Below are 24,298 nucleotides of genomic sequence, written 5' to 3'. Positions count from 1 at the left end.
GAGACTCTCCTACATGCCTTTCTCTGCAACGTATCGTCTTCTCCATTCTTGGGGTTAAGTTGTTGTGTAAAGGCCAAATAAATCCAATTCCGAGACACAAATTGTGTTTTTAAAGAACTGGTCTTTGCTGATTCTTTGTTACAACAGAGAAATGTGTCAAGACTGAGTCCAATCAGATGGAGGAATGTGTTTTAAATTCATGTTAACAAATCAGTGAAGCTGGATTTGGGGGTCAGGCACCAGTGCTACATTGTGATTACAAGGACTCAAAGAATTTCACTTATTTACAACACAATGAATAGTTCCAAAAAAAGGTTGTGTGAACTTTGACATGGCACCATTTTCAAAAATAATGTTCAAAATGAATGTCACATTGATTTTTTTTTACATTTCTTGAGCTGACAAGATTCCGATTATAGAATAAGAGGGCTAATTACACCAAGCGAATTTAGCATACCCTTACATTCTTACTCTAACCCTAATCAATGGCACTCCTCTTGCTGAAGCCTAACCAACCCAAGCAAATGAAGGCATCCAGTACTAGGCAGTCAAAGGGAGGGTAGAGCGGGTCATGCCTTCACTGTCCTCGTAAAGTCAAATTTGCTCATTCCAAGTACTCAGAAGCAGTTCTATACTATTAGGCCCCGCTCTGTCAGTCAGAGCGCGTTTAAGCAGCCTGGCCTGGGGTGGCTTTATGTAATTGGTTTCAATGAGCGTGAAGCATTTTTTTTTTTATGTTGCTGAATGCCTCACATTTTTTACCGCTTTATCTGCCTCACATTTTTGTGAAAGCGCAATGAAAATACTTCAGCTAGGAGCAGAAAATGACCCAACAGCATTGGTGTTTTAAAAATAATAACATGAATTGAGAGGCAGGCTTTCTGTGGTTCCACAGACACAGTGTATATTTCAGAATCCAAAAACTGTTATCATAGTAGGCTGTTTATTTCTGTTGTCAAGTAAGGCCTTTTGACATTGGGTATGTATAGGGATTGACTCGCGTCTGGAGCCAGGTTCAAGTGGCCATTCCAAGAAATGCAGGTTTTGGCACTTTTGCGTTGGCTTCATTTATTTGGCCTAGTAGGTTGCCGCTTGGTAGAGTACAGTTTTAAATGTTAACTTACATTCATTGTAATGCCGCTAGACAAGCTGCAAGACATAAATAAACTGTTGCCTAATCTACTGTCTTATGTTTTAACAACTCCAATCAGGCCTGATACTTTACAGCAACTCATCCCCAACTCATCCTAAAATAAGTCTTGAATCAACTGTAACCCAAGTATAGGTCCTGGGCCAGCTTATGGTTCTCCTTTTATTTCTCATCTTCCTTAGGTTCTCTTGTACCCTTTTTGCTTTCATCCCGCCCCCCATGTGCCCATTTCTTATGCAGATGTTACAGTACAGGAGCTGGTTGCACCAGCCGGTCTTAACTAAGCTTGGTTGTAACTGTTAAGTCTGTATTTCGAATGAACTTGGTTGCTGTCTATAAGGCTGCTGATATACAGAAACAGTTGAGACTTTGACTTTATGTCTGTTCATGACAGGATGGAAGATTTATACCTTGTCTTGGTGAGAAGAAGGCTTAAGCCTAGATGTTGAAATTATGAGGTTGGACTTAGAACGCCAAGTAATGACCATCTTAGCTTAAACACAGACAGAAATTCTGTTGGTGCAGTCACCCCCAGATCTGGGAGTTTACTTTACAGTCAAGGACAGATGATTTGGTCTGATTGGGGTGCGTTGCGTTTTGAAACCTGCAAAACACGCTCTGCCTGATTGGAACCTGAAGATCGTCTCAAACTTGACAACGTAAACTGAACTGTATTTTATGTTTTATGTTTGCTAATGCAGTAGTTGATAGGAAGTAAACAGGGACCAAAGCTGTTGGCGTAGCAACCAATTAGCAATGCAAGAGTCTCTAGTTTTATTGTATTGCCAATGGCACCTCCATGCAGCCACCAGGTGTTTTCAATAGATTTGTAGTGCATCAGTAAAGTTTTCCTCTCTGTGGCATGAGCGGATGCTATTGCTTGAGCTGCTGGCCATCTCAGAGAGTGAAGGGAAACACAGAAAAGATTCATTTCCACCTTTTGTCAGGTGTAAGTGATAATCAATCAATCCACTGTTTGTTTGTTTGTTTGTAGATTTCTTCCCAAGCCCTCAGCAGTGATTTCTGCAGGTGGGATTATCCGAGCCCCTCGGCTCTTGTGTTTGTGGATCATACAGGTTGAGCGGGCCAATTACAAGGAGCTGCGCAGCCTTGATGTCCACACATGTCAGAATTGAATAATGTCATGCCTATAGCCACAGGGCTGACTTCAGACAGAGCATATCTGCTGCTTGCCTGTGGGTGGATAAGACACCCTCGGGTGGGTGAGTTTCTACATAAAGGACAGAGGATGTGTGCAGCTCAGTATTTCCATCCGATGTCAAGTTGTGATAATATGAGTCCAGTCTGATGTTTGTTTGTTGACAGGTTTCTTTCACCTACGAGTCCCAGAGTCTTCTGCCGTGGGGTCTGCTGTCGGTAGAATCAAAGCCCATGACCTGGACATCGGGAAAAATGCCGAAGTAGAGTACACCATTGTGCCAGGTGATGGAGGCGCCATGTTTGACATCACCACGAATGAACATAACCAAGAGGGGATCATCATTCTGAAAAGGGTAAGAGGTCTCAGAAACTAAGACAGAAATGTAAACATATGCTGAAAATTCTCATATAAAAACAGAATTCAGTATCATTAATGGCATAGACAAATAAAGACTGTGTGGAAAAAAAATGTCGAAGAATAAAATTACCCATAGCCAAAAACAATGGCCACACTCAACACTTTTTATTCCAGTTTTTCCACTTTATTTCATTGTTCTGATTGATGTTAAGCTGCTGTCTTGCTATGGATTTTGACATAAAAAACTTTCCAATAACAGGAAAGCCTGAATACTTTCAATGTGAAAAAACTGCTGGAAGCATTGGGACACATTAAAGGTAGCTTACCATAAGTTGGGGAAAAATTAAAAAGTGAGAGGACTGGAGTCAGTTTGATAATGAAAATGTTATTTCTGTTTGAAAAGAGACCCAGCTGGACACCAGTGCAATGAGAAGTTGATATTTGGTTGGGGTGCCTGGGAGCTCATCTGGTAGTGCCAATGAACAAAGGCTTTATCCCTGTTGTAGAAGCCATCAGTTTGCTTCCAACTTGTGGCCCTACATGTCACCGCCTCTTTCTCTCCCATTTTAAGCTAATTCTGGCTTGTCAGTTAAAGGTGAAAAGTTGATGGTGAATTTAGGTTGTGATGTCAGGTGACCAAAATTAAACGTCAAGACAACATCTAATGGTAATGTCAATTTAACATTGAACTTTGACGGCAGATGATAATAATGTTTTGTTGGTTTTAAGTTGTGTTGTCAAGTAACTGAAACTCAACGTCTTCCACTAGCTCATGCTAATGTCATCTTGAAATACAATTATGACATTCAGTAGTAAGGTATGGAGAACAAAAGCCCAACGTCTGCATAACATCATAATGTTACCAACCTCACAACGTGAAATTCTAAGGTTGTTAAACATTCAAAAAAATTTCAACCCAATCCCAACCAATATGTAATGTCTGTCCAACATATTTCTGTATTTCATATTGATATCTGGTGCCAGCTGGGGGGGCATGATATGGCTCTTTTGTGCATATTAATGAATCTATACAACAGGTAAACATGGAGGTATTAGTAAGTGCTTTATAATTACTAATATGGCCAATATGCTATCAATATGCATTCTAATAAGCAACTTGTTAATGGTGAATATGTGTATCTTTATATGAAGTGCTACTAATTATGAAATCCTAACAAGTGTGCAAGTAATACCTTATTGTATTGCATAATGCTGTATCAGTAGGACACTTGGCATATGGGAAGACTGAACCTGTGATCTCTCAGTTGTGTGATGTTGCTCTCGAACTGTTTGTCTCTTAGCTTCCTGTGCCTTAAAGCACAGCTCAGGGCAACAGTATCACTCTCTCTGAGTGCCTGTGCTATATAAAGCATTCATTCAGCATGTCAGGGCTCATTTACTATGCCATATGTTCTTTTTCGTTAAATGGATTATTACATCCAGCGCAGTGTGACCCACAGCAAGAGGTCTTGGCCTTTGGTTGCACTTTCTTTGAACTGCAGCGTAAAAGTACCTCATTTAATGCCAACTTTTACCACAAGTAGCATTTGCAGGGCCATGATATCTCTTCACTAGATGGCAAGTGGCACAAATGCACCAGTGATATTAGAGAAATGTATTACTCCTAGGATAAACGCGTTAAGATCTGTCATCTCATTTTCAAGGGGGACCCACAACTGCCAGAGGTGAAAGAAAAAGGACATTACAGACACAGACTAAAATTAGAGCGAGAAATGAAGTGTTCCAGCCAATGCAATGAGTACTAATCTACGAAATAGCAAAGCTATAATAAGACTTATAATGCAATCAATTATTAACTTTAGCCTATATATAAAAAAGGAAAAAGCTCTGCTCCAAGACTCAGTTCATTCATCCTTAAAAGACTACATGACCTTGTATCCTTAGGACCTTAGGAGTGAATTAACACATTATGGATACATTTCATTCCCCAGTGCAGTTTTCTCTAAACAGTTCCATCAATGACCATACCAATTTCGAACTTGGATAATAAGATAAAGAGTGTCCACTGAAAAGTCAGGGAGATAATTCCTTCATCAATCTTAACTCAAGCTTACATATTGTATTCATGTTGTTTTGATTTATGAAGTGAAAATCTCTCCATTAACAGCCCTACTTAGTTTGTGTACCATCTTCACTCTCTTCAGGGTATGACTAGTTACAGACATCAAGATCCATGATGTCTAAATCAACCCAATTGCCAGATAAAAATGGTGGTATTGTACTTTTCAGCAAACTATGGTTTAGTTTAGCCACCATATTTTGAAAAAAATAAGTAAGTTCAGGGACTAAAATGTCACAAGAAACCAGGTTTTTCTCATAAAGTGGTTGTGTGTTTTCCAACAAAAGGTAAGGCACTCAAATTCGTAAATATCAGACGTAATCGTGAGCCAGTAATTCATGCTTAACCCAAATATTTGGAAGCCTGTGCTGTGACCAATGCACTGACAGGAATAAACAATGAGGCAATCCTTTCTCCAGGGATTGTTCCCTGGGATTTTCCCACGGAGACGCCCATTTGGAACTGTGTGAACTTTGGGTGAACTTTGACTCATTTCTAGCTATGTATTTCAACTTACCTTAACCAGACCTGTGTAACTGTACATTAATTACAAAACTTTACATTTAGGATGTAACATCATTCATGGGGCACTAATTTGTGGATATCATTCGAATTATTGCGCGTGCATTTTAGTTAGGATATCATGTGAACTGTTCTATGAGGATACACTGAAGAAATACAGTGATGGGTCTCTAAAAAATATGCATGTTTCAGGGCTGAAAAGTCCCGAAAAACACTATAATGGGAACGATTTGGGGACTGAAATACTGCAAGAAACAATGGGTCCCTAAAAAAACATTTTTGGGTGCTAAAAAAATTTTTACTTTTGGGAGCGAAAAAGTCACTGGCAACAAAACAATTTCTCCTAGGTGACACACCATCCATCATCCCTTCCATGTCACAATGACAATGTCAGCTCATATACTACATCACTTTAGAAACGTTGATATATGTATGCAATGTGTAAATGTAACATATTTGTGTTTGGCAGAAATGCACAATGCCAACATTTTTTTCTAGCGACTGGACTGCTCCAAGCACACTACATAGAAATATTATCATTCTACCCAGGATAGACCGTAGAGAGCAAGAGCGCGGTGTTATTTCTCTTTGGACACTGAAAGCATTCAGCTCTGTGACAGTGGGTGTTAATATGCATTTATGAGTTCAGCATGAGCAGAGAATGAAAGAGTCTCAGCATCGCCTCACTGAGGTTTCAGGGGACTATTCTTAAAAAGACACACCTTTTAAAATTGTGATAAGCATCACTGCAACATAAAGGGCATGAATAAGCAATAATTATTTGCAATAATAGAATCATCTTTAGACTGACTTGCCCACATTTGGCCGCATTAATCACAGTGTAAATGTTCTGTAGAGAGGAATCAGGACTCACGGGTTTGTTTGCCTCTTTAATCTGGCTGGTAAAACTAGCCAGATTAGTAAACAAGACTGTACAATGTGCACTTTTCATGTGCACTGTTGCCTCTCGCTGCCATTTGGAGATGCCACTGAATAACAAAGCTGCTCATGCTTCCACACTTCTGCCAGCACGCTATTAAAATACATCAAGTCAGTATCACTTGAACAGCTGGCAAATGTTTGACTCAGTGTTTCTGAATGTGCCAAGAGGCATAATAATATGAATGTGTTGATGTTAGTAGGTCTCGCCCACACACCTAACCACACGGGTTCACACACACGCAGCTCCTCTTACACTCTCGCACACATGCAGGAAAACATACACAAATATGAGCTTTCAACCTGCTTTTTTATTGCATGCACACTGTGACTTAGTCACATAAGCCCTTGCACAGCTATTCCTTCACACTCTGTACTGCATTTCCTTCTGGCAGGATGCAGTCGACCCCTGTGGCGAGTTTAAATGCCATTTGTTGTCGGTGCCATTGAGGTTCAGTAGAAAGAAAAAAAAAAGAACTGCAGAGCAATGCTAAGTTTGCATAATGCAACAGCCACAAAATGTCTCTGCGATACAGAGAAGGAGAAAAATGTAAATGTCAGAAAGTGAGTTTTTTTGTAAGCAATGCTCTGATGCGTGGATGAGATGGATTTCTCTTCTGGAATGAGTTCTCTTCTTATTCTTCCAAGATGATACTGAGTTTTGGGTGCATAGTGGCACCTGAGATGTGAGTCATCATTTCCAAAACACATAAAGTACTGTCAAATAACATACAAATATCTTGTATGAAAAGGTAACAGATAGGTCACAACTTCACTAACACATCATTCCTCTTTATTTTTACCATCATGCCAGCAATAGTTTTATGAGAACAAAAATTGATCTAATTTTAATTGTTTATTCCTGTAACACAATTGATGCTCTCTGTTGCTGTCATACAACACATCATGACATCAATACAATAAGTAAGTTGATACAAGCAAGCTAAGGTACCCCTCTTACGTCTGTCTTGGATGTTTAGAGATGGGTGGTGCTGAATGGTGAATGGTGCCTCTATGCCTCTGTGCCTCCGTATCTAACGCTGATGTCCACTGCAGTGGTATTTGACAAGATGTTTTGTTGCCCATTGCCTCTAAGCTGCACTTGGTGTGTACCCTCAAACTACCCTAAAATGTGCACCTTTGCGTTCGTGTCTGACACTGACATCACTGACAAAGCGGTGGTATTGGATAAGTTAGAAGTGAGAATGGGCTGATTATAGGTGGGTATTTGAGTTGAGTGTATGTGGGGAACATAAAAGTATGAGAAAAGGCAAAAAAAAAAAACATCCGGAGTGTGGCATCAAAGAAAGAGAAGATGACGAAATTTGTGTATTTGCATGTACCATATTATTCTAAGTTACTAATTTGTCTTAAATTTTCTTATTAGCTCTTGTTTTTAATGAAAGCAGTAAACACAAACGATATTGATAATTATCTTCATAATAATCATAACAGTCATAATAATCACAACCATAACCATAATTGTGAAATATAGACTTATTTTGGGGGTTCCCAGGGGAAACTTTCTCCCGGTGCAGAATTTGCTAGGTCTGGCACTGAATATAAACAAAGCGTTTCAGACTTCTTTCAAGACTTCGTGCGCAAATTCTCTTCTGGAAGATTAAAAAAGTGGGTTTCCTCATTAAACCCTGCCTCTTCCAAGCAAATTCACCTCGACAAAAAACTTTTAAGGATTGGTAATACATCTTTTTTGTCACTTTTCATTTCATTTCAGGGATACGGCATGTATTTCATCTGATTGCAAAAGTAGCCAGCCAATTCTAACTGTTCCTCTGTGCGTTTCAGGGTATTTCTGATGTAAGTGTCTAAAATGTTCTTTGGGGGAATGCAAATCTGCATTTGTTTTTCTGATGTATCAGACTGAGGTGTTCGTTAACTGGTACATTTTTAGTCCGCGCCCCGGCACACAGGCACACAAAGGTGTGTGATCCTTTGATCCCCAAAAATATGCAGCTGAGTGAGTAATTGATTCCCAGCTCAGTGTAAGAGCTGCCTCGGGATGCTCGCTGAATGTGTATGAGCATATGCAAACTTCTGCGTGTAAATCACGTTTGCGTGTCACTGTAATGTGCTCACAGTCATGGCTGTAGATCACAGTATAGTGACCTTCTCATTGGCAGTAATGAAATAACAGAACGCGACAGGAAGCACTTATGATGTAAATTAAGACAGTTATTTGTTTACATCATGTACACCCTCAATGAATGGAGGGGTTGCATCGTTGGTCCTATTGTTTTACTTGCAGCGTTTGATATGCTGCCATATAACAGTGAGGTGGTGTGATGTATTCCCTACAGTGTTAAGCTACCACACAAAGGCATTGTTGATGGGGGACATTCTGAGCCCGTTTAACTGACCAAGCCCCCCCACAGTGTAATTTACCAAACACCATGTGCCTCTACCCATGTGGGATTGTGATATTAGCAGGACAGAGTGGGAACGAAAGGAGAGAAAGAACGAACTGTGCCACGGAAAGGTGTGGGGAGTGGGTTGCTGGAGATGAAGCCTTTATGAGTTGTTCACTGTGTTCCCAGAATACTGACCCGCCCACAGACTTGTCTTATTTCAGATTGGTGGAATATCCCCAGAGACAGGTGTGCAAATGTGTGCAGACAATTCCTCTCCCTCTCTGTCTCTCTCTTTCCCTTCTCCTTTGACTTCCCTCTTTGCACCGATGTCGGGGGAAGAGGAAAAAAAAACAAAACAGCAGGACAGAGACGAAAGCCACATTGTACACAGAGCAGAGTTTGGCAGACCCCAAATTAGAGACTCAGGAAGGTTGGTTATGATAAGAGGATCAGGCTGAGTAATGGGTTCAAAGGATGATCATCTGTTTCCCAGTCTGACGATACACGGGGAGAGGAAAAAAGAGGCACAGAGGCATGGAGGGGGTTTGCACATCCCATCTGCACAACATAGGATTAGGGGAGACAATAGGTAAATCCACCAATGAATTCCCAGGGAGATGCACAGACAAATGTGTGCAGACAAATGCGTGCACACGGAGCAACACACTGAACATGAAAAGGCATGAGGAAGGGCACCACCACATTCAAACACTGCTATGCATGCATGGAGAGCACACGTTGACATGATAACCTTGGGTTGTGTTGGTAAAATAATTTTGAGTGGGATTAAATGTCGTTTGTCCATTTGCATGTTTATTTACCTCCTGGGAGAAGAAAAGATGGCAGATATGCGTAATTGAAATGTGCTGTTCTAGGCCTAGAGGAACGGCATTGTTTAATGACAGCATGTGTGGCATAATGTTTGCTGGCTCACACTCAGGGAATCCATTTTAATACAGGACTATCTCCTCACTGTACAAACTGAATGCCCCCAGCGGCCACAGTGCATTGAATAAAGAGTGGCTGTTGCAGACCTCTGGCACAGCCTCCAAATCCATTGCCCCAGAGTGTCAGAGGGGTTCAAAAAACATTGTAGAGAAGTACAGGTTGCTTGTTTAGTGCAAGCTGCTGCATGTACACTTCAACCACTGCTTTGATCAAGCTTCTAATGATAAAATATTCAATAGAAGTTCATTATGATCACATAAAAGAACCAAAAATTATTGGGTTTTTTGTTTGTAGTTTGTTGTGTTAAAATCCCTGGCATGTTCTGTGTATATTGTCTTGAATGAGACACTGAACTGATCCAGCTTGGCCTTTAAAGCACTTTGTACATCTAAGGCTAAAAAGTATATATAAATGCAGCTAATTTTAAAGGGTTTGTGGTTTATTTTTGCTAAAACTGACTATGCTTCAATCAGTACATGTACTGAATTTATCTTGGCAGTTAGTTAAACACCTTTTGTTGATCAAAATATCTTGTAAATACACTGTGAACATAATAATAACAATAATACATTGGATTTATATGGCACCTTTCAAGGACTCGAGGCCCAGAAAAAGGGGTGGGGTGGGGGTGGCTAGGAATAGGTAGAGGAGAAGAGATGGGTTTTATCATGACTTAAATTACTCATATTTGCATACGCTTTGCAGATTTATCATCTATTTTTCCACATATTTATTATTTTCAGCTATCACTCAAGTGACCCATAACATTTGTATTTTTAACATGTCTCTCTTTTAACATGTTTCATCAAACTACACAAAACAACTTTTTTAAAATGACAAATAATGAATTGCAGTTGAACATAAGGATACAGGATGGCATTACGTACCGACGATGCTGCATATGGCACAAGATGTAAGCAGATGTTTGCTGATGGAAACAAAACAATACCTGTTCTCTCTGCTATGAGCCTCCTTTACTTCCTGAACATGCCTTCCTACTTCCTATGTTTCTTAAAGGGACCTGTCATAGAAAACAATAAACTGACTTAGAAAAACACTGAGAACTAAACAAAAGTAACAGAACACTTACATTATATGTTAGGTCACATGTTAAAGATGCAAAATAGCAGAATAAAGCTGCAGGTGGAGCAGCCTCATGACTCGTCAAACCATACTGGTCTAACTCCTAATTCATCAATACCAAAAAGCTTGCACAGAGTGGGTGGGGGTCAAGGTGGATGGGTTGAATGCTGTTGCGTCAAACCAAAAGTCAATTTAGTTATTCTATTAGCAATGTAGTACGCTACCATCTGTAACATAAAGCACTGGTGATGTACGTCACTTGATGCAACATCATGTCACATGACGTTACATAAGGTAAGAAACAGACTCATTTTAGGCCAAAGTTATCTTTTTTCTATTCCTGACCGTGAACTTTTGCTGCCTAAACCTAAGGAAGTAAACCCCAAAACTAGTCTCAAAAGAGACTGTATGCATTCAACAAGCAGAAAACTGTACATGTCCTTAGGTATATGTTGAAAAGACTCAATTCATTTAGCAAGTGTACATGTACATGCCTTTCCTGAGCCTCCAAAACTGGAGGGGTAGGCTACCTAGAGCGTCATACTTTGATGTGTAGAGCCAATGATCAAGCTTTGGTATTTGACAACTTAGGTGTGAGAATGTGTTGCCTACTGTTTATATGTCATTCTGTGATCAACAGCCCTCGTCCACTGGTCCTGTAGTGGAAGCTCTGAAGAACTACAGTGAACTGGAGTTAGGTTAAAAGAGAGCTGATGTGACAAGAAGGGAATCTACAGAAGAGATGAAGAGCCATGAAGGGCTGTGTGTCAGGTGTGCTGTGGAGGTGTTGAAGGTGCAAACACAATGCAGGGTGGATGTCTGGTAAAGGAAGAAAGAGAAGGAGTTAACATCTTGCCCAACTTTTATAGAAAGATTAGGGTTACATCTCATTACTAATAAGATAAATCTGAATTACAGTATAAAGTGGGCTAGTGCTAAGTTCGGCCTCATATTTAGTCTCTTCAAAGTCACATTGTAGCAGAGTTCAAAATAACCATCACACTGGTGAGTTCATCTTGACCTGGTGGTGGGCGTTGTTTTTAGGGGCGTGTTGTGAGGGCTCCCAGCGGAATGTGACTGCAGCTATAAATTTCTCAAAATAACAATAGTTAGATATTATACTTGTTAATGATGATAGAAAATGAGTTTCTGGAATCTCATGTCTATAGGGAGTAGGGAATGAAAAAGACAAAAGGGAGAGATTTCTGTCACAGCCAGAAACTGTTAAAACATTTCAGCACCATGGACAGAGACTGAGAGGGACAGTTTGAAGGGTTCAGAACAATCGAGGGAGACAGATTATTGCAAATGTAATAAAAACTATATGTCGGATCACTGGGGTTCTCATTCCAGTTGGTTTAGCACTGCAAACTGATTTGTTACAAGATTTTTGAAAATCAAGTAACACTCCAAGAAAAAGTACTCAGTGATTCATCCAGCTTGCATGAGGTGACAGGTTTTTTTCCCACTTCCAAAGAACAGCATGCTAAAGTGATTAATGTTATAGTGCAGCATGGCATTTAAGCAAAGAGCTCGTCACCGGCAGCGTGCAACACTGATAAACATTTGCATACAAAACAAATGCCGCTAATTGCCTTAGCTCAAACGTGGCCCTATTTAGACCCTTAAAGTCATAGCTGCTGGCAGTGTTGAGGCCCTTTTCATCCTTCCTGCCATCAATTAAGGACTTAATTTCACTAAAGTCAGACAGTGACTGCAGTCTAATTTCTCTATCAGAAATGTCATTACTGGGCTGTTTGAACAGTAAATCAGTTTCAGAAAATGGAAACTGTTACTGCCTTTCAGTCTTGATGAGATACTAGCAGGCACTAAAAAAAAGTAATGGTCAAACGACAAAAGTAATGAACAAACTGCTAACATGACTGAAGGCCAGAAAACAGTGAGGAATGTTAGTTGAATACTAAAGAACACAAAGTGCTTGAGTTTACGGCTTATACAAGAACAACAACAACGCAACAGAATGTCCTTACTCTGTAAAGAAACATATAAGTGACCTCTAAATTGCCATGGGGTAATTGCAATATATTATAGTTTAAAACTGACAGCATTAAGAGCTCATCCGGCTGCAACTGAGCCTTGCTCACAGACAGACTTGAAACTAATCTATTGATTATAGTGCTGAATGTTCCAGTGGGAGGTGAAATGAGTTATTTTCAGCCTCGGTGTGAAAGGAGACGAAAGAAGGAGGAAAGAAGGAAACAATACCTGAGAACAACAGGAGATCTAGGTGCCCAACACAGATGAATAACACCTTACCGAGCAAAGAGGCAGGAGGCGACGTGTGTGTGCATGTCTTTGTGTGCGTCTGGTTATGCATGTGCAAGTTCAAAGAGAGAGAAAAAGAAGCGGGAGAGTGACAAAGAGGCAGCTGAGGTGGTGCTTGGAGTCGATGAAGTGCCTTCTCTCTGGTGGCCTGGGGAGGCGTGGGTGTAATAGATTAAACTAGCGTCCCGGGGCTCATCCCATGGCTAACCCTGCCCTATTAAGAGTGGCAGTGCGAGTCTTTCACAGTCACTCCACTCCACTGCAGTGTGGACAGGGCTGCTGGCAAGGCTCTCAGATGGCACTCCACTGTTGTGAGTACTGGGGGGATGGAGATGCTCCGAGGCAGCCAAGGACACAAACCGATGTGACTGATGGCAGCACAATAAAGTGAGCATTCTCCTCTCCACAGTGTTAGGACCCCCTGGTATTCAGAGGGACATCAAATCGCTCTCTGGGGCATGTAAGCTTTTCTCTGCTGATGATAAGCTCATTGTGCTCCGTGGTCAGTTGACTGCTAATGGCACAATGGTGGCTAGGGGTCTTTAGCATTCTTCTGCATGGCTGGGTCTTGCTGAACTGTCAGTCAATGACTGCAGTGACCTTATAAAGAAGTCACTCATTCACAACAGAGATGTCAGGCCAGACTCAAACCACTGAGTCATAATTGCTCATCCCACAATCTAAGGGGAGTTTTCACCTTGAAGCGGCTTTGCATCCCAATAATAATGTGTTTAGCTTATTGTTGAACCGTTAGAGCTTAGTGCAACACATTGGAGCCCCCAGCAATTTTTCATAGAGGCCAGATGGGGCTACGAAAAATCTTGGGATTACACATCCAAACCAAAAGCCACAACTGAATTTCAAGAATTCCAATATGCTGTTGTAGCGACACTAAACATTTGAGTTCCACAACCATGGACAGATTATGAGACAATGGGCCTCTGAGCAGAGATATGCAACAACATAACACACAAACTTTGGGGTGGTTTTGCCTCTTCTTTTGCTGTTGCATTTTTCTTTAGACATTGTTTTGTGGATTTGTGTCCCTCTGAGATAAATTTGTGTCTGTTTTTGGTCATTTTCTGTTCTCTTTACCCCCTTTCTGTCAAACTAACTCTTGTTTTTTAACTAGCTCCGTTCATGATTCCTGGAACTGTAATGCTATCTTGTAAACCAGCCCTCATTTCCACCAGAACCATTGTAATCATGGATGTGTCATCAATGTAGGGCATTGCACATTGCATACTGTAAGTATATAATAGTTGCAAAAAGCATGCATTACATTGATTACCTGCAAACTGTAGTTCATTTGGTACAGATAATTGTTTTCACCCCCATAAAACAAGCATGCAGCAACTGTTAATGAGAACCCTGCATGTTCTTTGACAATTTCACACTTAATTTTGTAATTGTCGCCTTCTCCATCATCAATTTCTAATCTGTACAATATGACATGCCCCCTGATATTGTCATAGTTTGTGCTCCAGGTGAAGAAACACCTGTTTCCTTCTGTTCCAGCTTAGAACTGACTTTTTGGTTTCTAAAACTGTTTCTTTTTGGCTGAAATGGCTCAAAATAACATGTTTGTGTCTCTGACATATAGTACTAATAGATACCTTAAGTTTCTATTTTCTCAAGATACCACTATCTAGCAAATATCATGCACACGAAAACCTAGAAGACAGTAATGACAGTCTAATATATTTTTCGTCAGGGCCAGCAATTGTATCAGGAATTGCCATGGCCTCCCTGGACCCCCTTTGAGGTTGCCACTGCTGCAACCCAATAATTTTAGCTTTCAGATGATGGGTGCTGTCAGGTGGGATCAGGAGGTTTGACCTCAGTAGAAATAACCATCCAGAAATGGCCGTTTGTTGGCTGTTTGTAGCACTGTGTTGGCAATTATTTAATGTGTGATATTCTAGGCATGTTTGACTTAGCTTTGATTTACTCTCAGAGGATAAATCATGTGAGGGGGTGTTAATGATTCATAAGTGTTATTGTAAATATGTAATACTGCGGTAAATGGATTTAAGACTGCTCTGCATATCACAGATTAAACACCATTTGCGGTATTTTTTCACCCCATTTAATCTTTAGCCTCTTCAAGTAATACCTGTGTTTGGCGCAAACAAATGAAATCAGCCCGCTAATGACTCGCTGTGCTGTGATAATGATTCTTCAAGGAGAAAAGCTAGATTCACCCATGGGTGTTGGTAGAAGATGTTCCCGCTATGACTGGGCAGGCGTACCTGAGGTAGCATTGAACTCTTGCTATTGTAATACTGAACTGAACACACAATGAAACTGAGAACCTATTCAATATGCATGTCATCCTGCTTCTCCCATCCCCAAAATAACCACCAAGCTGAAAAAAACAAAAAAACAGCTGCAACTAACACTTTACATCGTGCAGGGAGCAAGCTGTGGGGGAGAGACCAGAAAGAGACCTATGTATCAAGTGAAAAACAGATTTCAGTTTATGGATTTCCTCTTATCATATCTCGATCGTCCCTGAGCACATCTGTTGTTCGATATTCGCACATGTGAATCTGACGATCTAAGAAGTTTTTTTTTATTGTGTTTGAAGCATAATACTGTACCTGTGAGACTGTGATGCCTTGATTAGTCCCCTGTTCTAAATTAACAAATTCCCTTGGAACATAACAGGTTCAATTGGCAAGAAAAAAAAAGTTCCTTCATTCAGTATCACTGCCAGTGCAATGAAGGTGCACATTTACATATCAAAGGGCGCAGCACCATGTCTAGAATTTCAAGTGTGTTCTGTTGTGATGTTGAAGAGCAGCAGCACTGACATGAGAGGAACTGGGTCTGTCCTCCTTACAAATTCCTCCGTTGATACACTTCCTTGTTGTGTCCGCAGTAACCCATAAAAAGGTGCATAACAACCGGAGCTATAATGAGACACTTCAAACGCGTAATTGAACATGCATAGGTGTATGCAACTTGTTTTAGGATAAAATATATGTGTGGATATGGGTAATACTGACTCATACAGCGCTGGTTCTGAGCGCATAAGTAGGTCATCTTCGAGGAAGGGGGAAAAAAAAGCAAAATGATACATGCAGTCAGAGAATGAATGGCCGTTTTTCCTTCCTGGGAAATTTCCCCTATGGCCTCCAGATCTGATTTGATTCTCCCCAAGTCAAGCGTTGACACATTAGCACGTCTTCTCATTAACTCAGAGTTTCTCATTACCCCCTCCTGGCCCCATTTTATTCCTATTTAACAACAGATATCCCAGACATACTTGGGCTGTCGTTGAGTCTCAGACACATTAAAAAGGCAGTGAAGCCCTTAACATCACTGTTTTACACCCAAACCGGAATATGTAAATTAATCTGCAGGATTTGCTTGACAGTTAATCATATGCCTGTCCATGCATTGTTCCATGGGTGTCAGCAAGGCTTCTCTCTCCTCCATCTGCTGAGGAAATTAGCTCCAATTTGTTCCTCCGTCGTCACTCTTTCTCTTTCTTTTCTGCGCCTTAATGAATACCTTTACTCACAAAACCTTTCAGTCCTGATGACATACAACAGTGTGTAAGAGAATGGATAAATATGACAAATTCACTGAGTAAAGTACGAGCAGTGGAATGATAAATTATTGGGCGAGATGATCTGACACAGATGTGTGATGTCATTCAGTACACATTTTTCAGGTCATGTTGCACGCCCTCTAGTGGCTACCTTAGAGGCAAAGAGAGAAAATAATCTTCTAAATGTTTTTAAATATGCACAGCTACGGCTAATCAAGGCAGCTGATAAACTAAGAATGACTCTTACAATCTGATTTGCACAGTAGTGACAGCATCGCCTAGAGGTTATTATTGGCTTGCTGTCATGTTGGAAGTGATTATTCAGGACCCCTATGGAAGGGAGGCCCTTAGAAAGCCCAGACAGACAACTTTGGTTTTGTTTGATTTTTTTTCTAAGTAATTAGACCAATAACTACATTAAAATTGGCTGAATAAATCAGTATAGGGACTAATTTTGTATAAACAAAATAGTGGAAGCTCTCTGAGGCTCCTCTCACCCCTTCAAGGCATAAAATGGTTTAGTCCTCCACTGCACTAGGATTTGTCCTGAAACGCAGCCGAAGGGACTGCTTATGCTGCTGGAAAACCAACGTATGCTGTCATGGCTTTTCCCAAAGAAAGGGAAGTTGTGGTTCAAAAAAGGAGAAAGAAGAAATAAAGCAAAGGTAGCCTAAAAAAAGCAAATGGACTTTGTGAAAAAAATGTTTCAAATGTGCACAAGAGAGACATGAATCAAGAGAGGAAGGGAAGGGGCCCACAGACTGCTTTTGCACAGAGCCCAGAATTTAGTGCTATGGCCCTGCTTGTTGTTGCATATTGACATTCATATTGGTGAATTCTGCCGCACAAAGGCAGAGAGCAATTTCTGGCCTACGAAGCAGTAGAGTTTAAAGGGTTTAAATTTGGCAGCGAGACAAAAATCAGTGAGTGAGTGCTCCACGGCATGTTTAGTATCCCTGCTCTCAATAATAATAATAATGATAATAATAATAATAATAATAATAATAATAATAATAATAATAATAATAATAATAATAATAATAATAATAACAATAAAGTGACACATGTGAGACATGTAGAATTATAGCAATTTAACAAGGTATGAGTTTGATACTGTAAAGTTATTTCATAAAACAAGTCACTTTTAACATTTTGGAAGACACCTGCAGCTAACTATTATTTGCCACGCTCGACTATTTTAAATTTAGCTTATTTATGCTTAGCGGTTTGTCAAATGTAACTCCAGGATGCCAGTTGTTCTTGAGATTTGTGTCAAAGCTGCTAAATCTGTGTGAAAAGACCATTTCCCCATCACACTCTGTGAGTCTGTGTCCTCAGCTGTAGCTGGGGATTACACGAGAATTAGACAGTTATAAAGGGTGAGGGTTCGGGCCTCTGTCCTGACTGTGGTGATGCAGCATGTTGAGATGGAAAGCAACACTTCTCCTCGTCCCCCCCAGTGAGACTCTGGCTAATGAGGCCTGGTGTACACCTCCTGCTGTGCACCTCCCCTGCATCGCCTTCCTCCTCCTCCTCCACCTGTGCCTGCATTTCAGCTGAGCTATGCATGGCTGTCTACATGTGGTGGCTCAGGCACAATATGATGTAAAGCGCAAGTAGGACCTCGGAGGTATTTATTTATTTGTACCTTATTTACTTTGCTTTTTCTCAAGCTGCTTTTCGGTCACATAAACTCCCAAATAATGAGAACGTTAATTACATTATTGATGCATTTATTCCCAAGTCTGAAGCTTTGAGCTGAAAAGCACATTGAGTTCCTTTTGATGCTGATTTCCAACAATTCACAGGAACCAGCAGGGAGCTCAGTAAGCTGAAATAATGATTGCTGTAAGTTTTAGGGCTACTTTATAGTTGTAAGTTGGCACCAAGTCTTTTAGTTTGATTGTAGGGATCAAGATTTGAATGACACCCGCGACGAATTCCATTTTTATACGTGACTGTTGCTCCAGGGAGCTCGGCCTTCTCGCAGTGTTGTCACTTCTTGAAAGAGATTGAAAGGGACAGAGTGTATTTCCTGTTGAGAGATCTTATAGCTGTGCCTAGCCAGTTGCATCTGGCGCACTGTAATCAAACCAATCATGGTGGTTGATGGTCAATGATTGCTTTCAGATTGGCTTGCCTTCACATAGCTCTCTCTCTTTTTTTCTCTTCTTTTTACGGACACCTGCTGTAGCAGCGAGACTGCGAAACCATGGAGATGGAGGAGAGACAGAGGGCTCGAGAAGCATCTGCTATCACTGTGAAATCATGATTGCACAGCCTCTGATCATTTCTAGTGGATGGACTCTAATTAGATCGCTAATTCATGTGCATTTAATTTGGACAGATGACTGGTCATATTTCTCTTGCATTAGAAAAAGAAGCATTTTTCCCTACATCCTCCAGCTCACCTCCCCTCTCACTTTGACTGTACATAAGAACATCACGCGGTGCCATTACCAGCTGTTCTCACTTGGTGTCTTTTGGAACAACACATTGGAGAACCTCAAGTCCTGGGGCAAGAAGATAGCGTTGCTGCCTTGGTGGTTACATGTTAGTCAATATGAAATACACAGAAAGGAATGTCTCTCATGTGACTCCAGGCCAGTAGAGCATGACCGACTGCAAGCTCGCCAAGTATGGTCGGTCACACATGAGAGGGCAGGAGACAGGCAGAAGCACGAACACGGGTGTCACCGCTGTCGGATGTTTACACCTCTGCCTCAGACATGCCAGTGATGCAGATTCCAGCCCTCGCCTTTGACTAATTGACCCTGAGCTGATATGTCAGGAGCTTGAGGAGGTAGAACATATGAACCCGTAAGCTGTTGTTGGGAGGACTCTTGTAAAGGGGAGTAGCTGTGCTGAACCAGTAAAATGCAGCTTGACTTACTCACACTGAGAGGCTCAAGACATTAACCTGGTCAGGACCTACTGTGTGTCTCACATAAGGATGCACCATTCTGTGTTGAACAGTGGTTGTGGACATAAGGGTTCAGATGGAAAAATATTTTTTGAAATTGTCTTCAACATATATGATTTTAGGCAATATAATGGAAGCATTGGTATAAAGTCAGAGTAGATTATCCTGTCGGGTTTGGAGAAGTGGTGCATCACAAGAGCATAACCTAAGGCTCTTGTAGAGGAGGTTTGCAATGAGAAAAAGGAAATGGTCTTATCTGGAGACAGTGTTTGGTTTGTCGGTTCTGAACTACTCGAAACATAGCTGCAATGTAGACAAGGAAATGTAAATGTAAATGGAGATATAAACAGCTCAATCAAAGGAAACAATGATTCTTATTTTCTGGCGACTATACACTAAAGAAATCATATGTATTATTGTATTATATTCTAGTTATGCCAATGTATGCCCTCTGAATCCCACACACTGGGCCTTTAACAGTTCATAAGTGTTTGTCATGCTCATGTAGAGAGAATGGGCGAGAAGCAAATGTGTTGGCACATTTGTGTCTGAGGGGCATTTTAGAATCAGTTGGCCAGTTTTATTTATTTATTTAATTTTTTAAGCTCACTTTCTTGGACAATGCACTCTTGTTTCTTCTTTATTTACATTGCATTGTATATTTTCTTATTATGCACATAAACTTTCACAAAGTGCTTCCCTTTGTTAATAATAAATGTTAACTATTTTCCAGTACATTTTAAACAAATTTTGATTTAAACAATAATGGAGACAAAATTGTGTATTTCAATAAGTGGTGGGCACATGTCTCCAGTGTGATTAACACTTACTGTCTCACACAAACTGCAGTATGCACCACCCTACTTTTGACTGTCATTTGAGCTGTCATTTAAACAAAAATATGTGTAATCATCTCTTGTGATATCATACCTGTGTGTTTACTTGTTTAGTTTTTGCTTTTCAGACGGGTGAGAAAGACACTATTTGCATGTGTTCTGAGTGACAACATAAACATTGGACATCACCCAAATACTGAAATGTATTGGATATGAGGAGGCTGATGTTGACATCTGATAACAGTTACTCATCCTTGAAAATGCTATACTAACAAAAATATACTGAGGGCAAACTTGCTGTCAACACTGCTGCTCATATGCAGGTTTTTCTTCAAGTACCCTTAGCTTGTATAAATTCTACAGAGTAAGTAAATCACAGTGGCAATGCTGACTCATGCAAAACTGTGACACAATTAGGATTTCAATATAAACTGTAGTTGTGGGAGTTACTTTTACTGTGCTCTTTTCTGTTTTTGTTGTAGCCCTTGGACTATGAAAGCAAGAAGGCGTACACCTTTAAGGTAGATGCCTCCAATGCTCATCTGGACCCACGATTCCAAAGCTTTGGGGCCTTCAAAGACACAGCAACGGTGAAGATTAACGTTTTGGATGTGGATGAGCCCCCGGTGTTCAATAAGCCCTCCTATGTGATGGATGTGTATGAGGACACACCCGCAGGCACCATCATTGGAGCGGTGACGGCGCAGGATTTAGATGCCAGCAGTAGCCCAGTCAGGTAAAGTTAAACTGTCGAAAACAATACACACTTTAAAATAACATTTTAGTACATTGTATTGCATTTATATCGAAATGCATTTATCAAAGTGATCAAATTGGCTGAAAAATTCACATGACAATATCAAACTGACACTTTGTCAACCGCTTTGCTCAACTTGGGCTCCATTTGCAAACATTTATTTAATGTTATTTCAGACAAAAAAAATCTATGTAAAGATATAGCGGATTAATGGCGTCCTAAACAGCGAATTAAGTCACATTACTTCTCTGTCTGTTGTAATCCAAGCTTCTCTGTTTTTTGTTGTGGTAGATGGTCCGGCTGTGTTAGTGTTGAGTGTTGTATGCATGTAAGTCTCGTGTGTGCATCCCACTGCCTAGTTAGTTGCTCTGCACTGCTCTCATACAGCGATGATTCTATGATGCCTCTGTTATTTGATTCTCTGTCAAAATTCAAAGAAAGCATTAAGAACGGACACAGTGCCATCCCTATAGTGCAATCTCTGTATTAAAAGGGCTTTAGATATGCTCTGAATATCATAAACTCCTTTAAGGGGACATCAGAGTGCACAAAGGGCAGTGCTGGGTTTATTTTTAATATCTTGAAGTTCTTTTGGTTGAAAATACATATTTTCATTTGCTGAAAGGTAGATAACAGTTAAGATAAAGATAAAGAAAGAATTTCAGTTTGACCCACAGTTTGAAGAGGTGTCATGTATTTTTATATCATTCACAAAGAGTGGATATAACTCTCGAGTAAATACTCATAATGAAAGAAGTGGGCTTGGATCTGACTGCACATCTTCATCTCAAGAGGCTTTACTATTGAACCAAATATCCCTCGTTACTCCCGTGAGGATAAAAGAACTAAAGGAGAGAAAAGTACTGTGATACTGCAGCGGGTGATTGAAGGTTTAAGAGCTCTAATCCATTCGTCAATGTCTCCGGTCTCCATTCATCAATGTCATCATGGCTTTAATCTTGAGAGTATTGTCAGCTTTACTCATCAGAGGACTAATCAATCTATGTAGAACATTTGACATTGTCATGTAAACTTCTACTGGCATCATCTCTTGGCAGCTCAGGACGTGTTGGGGAAGTTATGCAATGAGGACAATATTTAACTGTATTAGTGCATTTGCGTATCTGAACCTGATATATGCACACCTAAAATTAAAGTGATATCTGAGCTGTCTTTTTATGGGGTGCAGGTATTACCTGACTTAATGTGATAATCACTGATTAAACTATATTGAACTTCTATTCATCATCCACCAAATTATTCCATGTCACTGCAATGTACAGGAATGATTCAAAGATGATATTTTGCCCTGTTAACAGTGGTGGCTCTTCCTATAGGTGACACTTGCGTCTGCTAAAGACACAACCCAGTGGGGTCCCCACCCACCCCCATTTTTTAACATAAACAACATAAGGAAAAGTATGTGGGAATCATAAGAGTATCCAGGGTGCAGTACCAAAATAAATAGATAATAAATAAATAAATAAATAAATAAATAAATAAAAATGATTAAAAAAAGATGAAAATTTCAAATTTACACAAACTGTATTCTCTTTGTGTTTTGTTTTTGTATTTTTGTTTTTTGTAATAAATACAATAAATAGAGAATATTAAAAATAATAATGACAACAACAACAATATTAATAATAATACATTTAGAATGTATATCATTTTCTTTTGTTGGGGTGTTGCAGGGGGAGCTTTCAGAGGGCGCCAAATTTGCTAGATCCGGCACTGCATTGTCTTTTCAGCTGATTCAGTATGTTATATAGGTGGAAAGAAATAGCAATTTTGGAGCCCATTGGTGAATAAAATGCATCTGACTGGTGGTTAAGCTCAGGGCACCAGACGAGAAACTGAAGAAGGGAAATAAAGAGCTAAAGTCAAGAGGGAGATTAAATAAAACATGTTTTATAAGGTAAAACTTGCTGTTGAGCTCTTCAGCAAAAATGTTTCTTGACAGTTTGTGTTATTATCTATGCTATGGGCTAACTAGCATCTAAATGGTCACCTGGTTTTCAGTTTCTGGTAGGCTGTCAGTTTGGCGTGCTCATGTGCACATGGTGACTTTCCGTTGTTTTGTCGCCACTAGCTCTGGGATGTAAGTTTGGTGTCTCTGGGCCTTAAGGAGAACAATGTTTACAAATTTAGCTTTTGCCAACAGATAACTTATAAGAACAGCCTCAATTCAGCTGACATCCTTAAAACTGCAGCTCTTTAAGCTAAAAAGTCAATTTCAAAGGGAATTATCCTGTCACCTCTTAACCAGTCATGCAATTTTTATGTATTGTTACATCTTCCTGTTGAGTTCACAGTTCCACCTGTTCTAATGAGTATAAGTATTTTAACAAATGTGTCTTTTGACAGTTTTAAGAAAACATGTATATATACTGGGTAGGTTATCCCCCGAGACTCTGAATATTCAAGAAACAGCTATTGCCTTGCAGATTATATAATTGGCTGTCATTTTGAAAAACTTTTTCCTCTAACAGAGTGTCCAACTGCTTCCACACAGTTGGATGCAGTTCTCTGAAGCTACTGTAAAATGGGATATTTTTTTGTGGAGATTTATCTTGTCGATGGCGATGATTAACATAACTTAATTAATGGTAATTATGTATATTCTACAGTTGTCCTTTTTTTGCATAACACTATGCACACTGCTAGTGTTAGTTTTGCTGGAAAGTGAGGCGGATGTATTATGTTTTTATGAGAGTTCATTTGTACAACTTCCATAATTAAAACAGACCAAGTCTCACAGAGGAAGCTTTCATTTTTTTACCCATATTTTGAATTTGCTTTACCACAGTACTTACTGAATGCTAAATTTGAACATAAAACATTGAAAACATTGTTCAGAAACAATTAATACAATCTTAATTGAACATGACAGCTAATAAGCATAAAAGCAGTAGTTTGGTATATCAGTAAAGCTTCACAAAAACAAAGAAACATGAATATTTATGCACACTTGTTTTTTTGTTGTTGTTTTAATTTATACATTAAAATTTTTCTTGCGGTTTGATTGTTTTTCATTTAACTCAAACATTAATTCCGATCAAACAAAATTCATAGCTTGACAAAATGTCCCCAGGGTCTTAAGCAATTTTACAAGGCACTGTACTGTAGAGCACTGTCTCTCCTCGGTAATTATCAGGTGGGATATTCAAACATCACTGCTCAGTTTTATAGATCTGACATGCCTGCTTTTCTGATTTATACTCAAGGCAAGCCCTTTTCTTTCTCAATCTTTCTGTCTGTCTATACACCCACTACGGCACAAATACACTCACAAAACTTGAGTGGTAGATAACAATAGACTGTCAT

The 24,298-nt window shown here is 39.9% G+C and overlaps 1 protein-coding gene across 1 annotated transcript in view; it reads left to right on the top strand.

The window, feature by feature from the left end:
- Nucleotides 1-24,298, top strand: part of LOC121960545 (cadherin-12-like) — a 119,051-nt gene that overhangs the window by 75,393 nt on the left and 19,360 nt on the right. The window contains exons 6-7 of the mRNA XM_042510309.2: nt 2,477-2,664; nt 20,697-20,950. Of these exons, the coding sequence (XP_042366243.2) occupies nt 2,477-2,664; nt 20,697-20,950 (442 nt within the window). The remainder of the gene's footprint in view (nt 1-2,476; nt 2,665-20,696; nt 20,951-24,298) is intronic.

Source organism: Plectropomus leopardus, chromosome 21, assembly GCF_026936395.1.
Source record: "Plectropomus leopardus strain MGB_pleo_1.0 chromosome 21, ASM2693639v1, whole genome shotgun sequence".
In the NCBI taxonomy this organism is placed as follows: Eukaryota; Metazoa; Chordata; class Actinopteri; order Perciformes; family Serranidae; genus Plectropomus; species Plectropomus leopardus.
The sequence above is the reverse complement of the archived record's forward strand: the minus strand, read 5'-3'. Positions and strand labels throughout refer to the sequence as shown.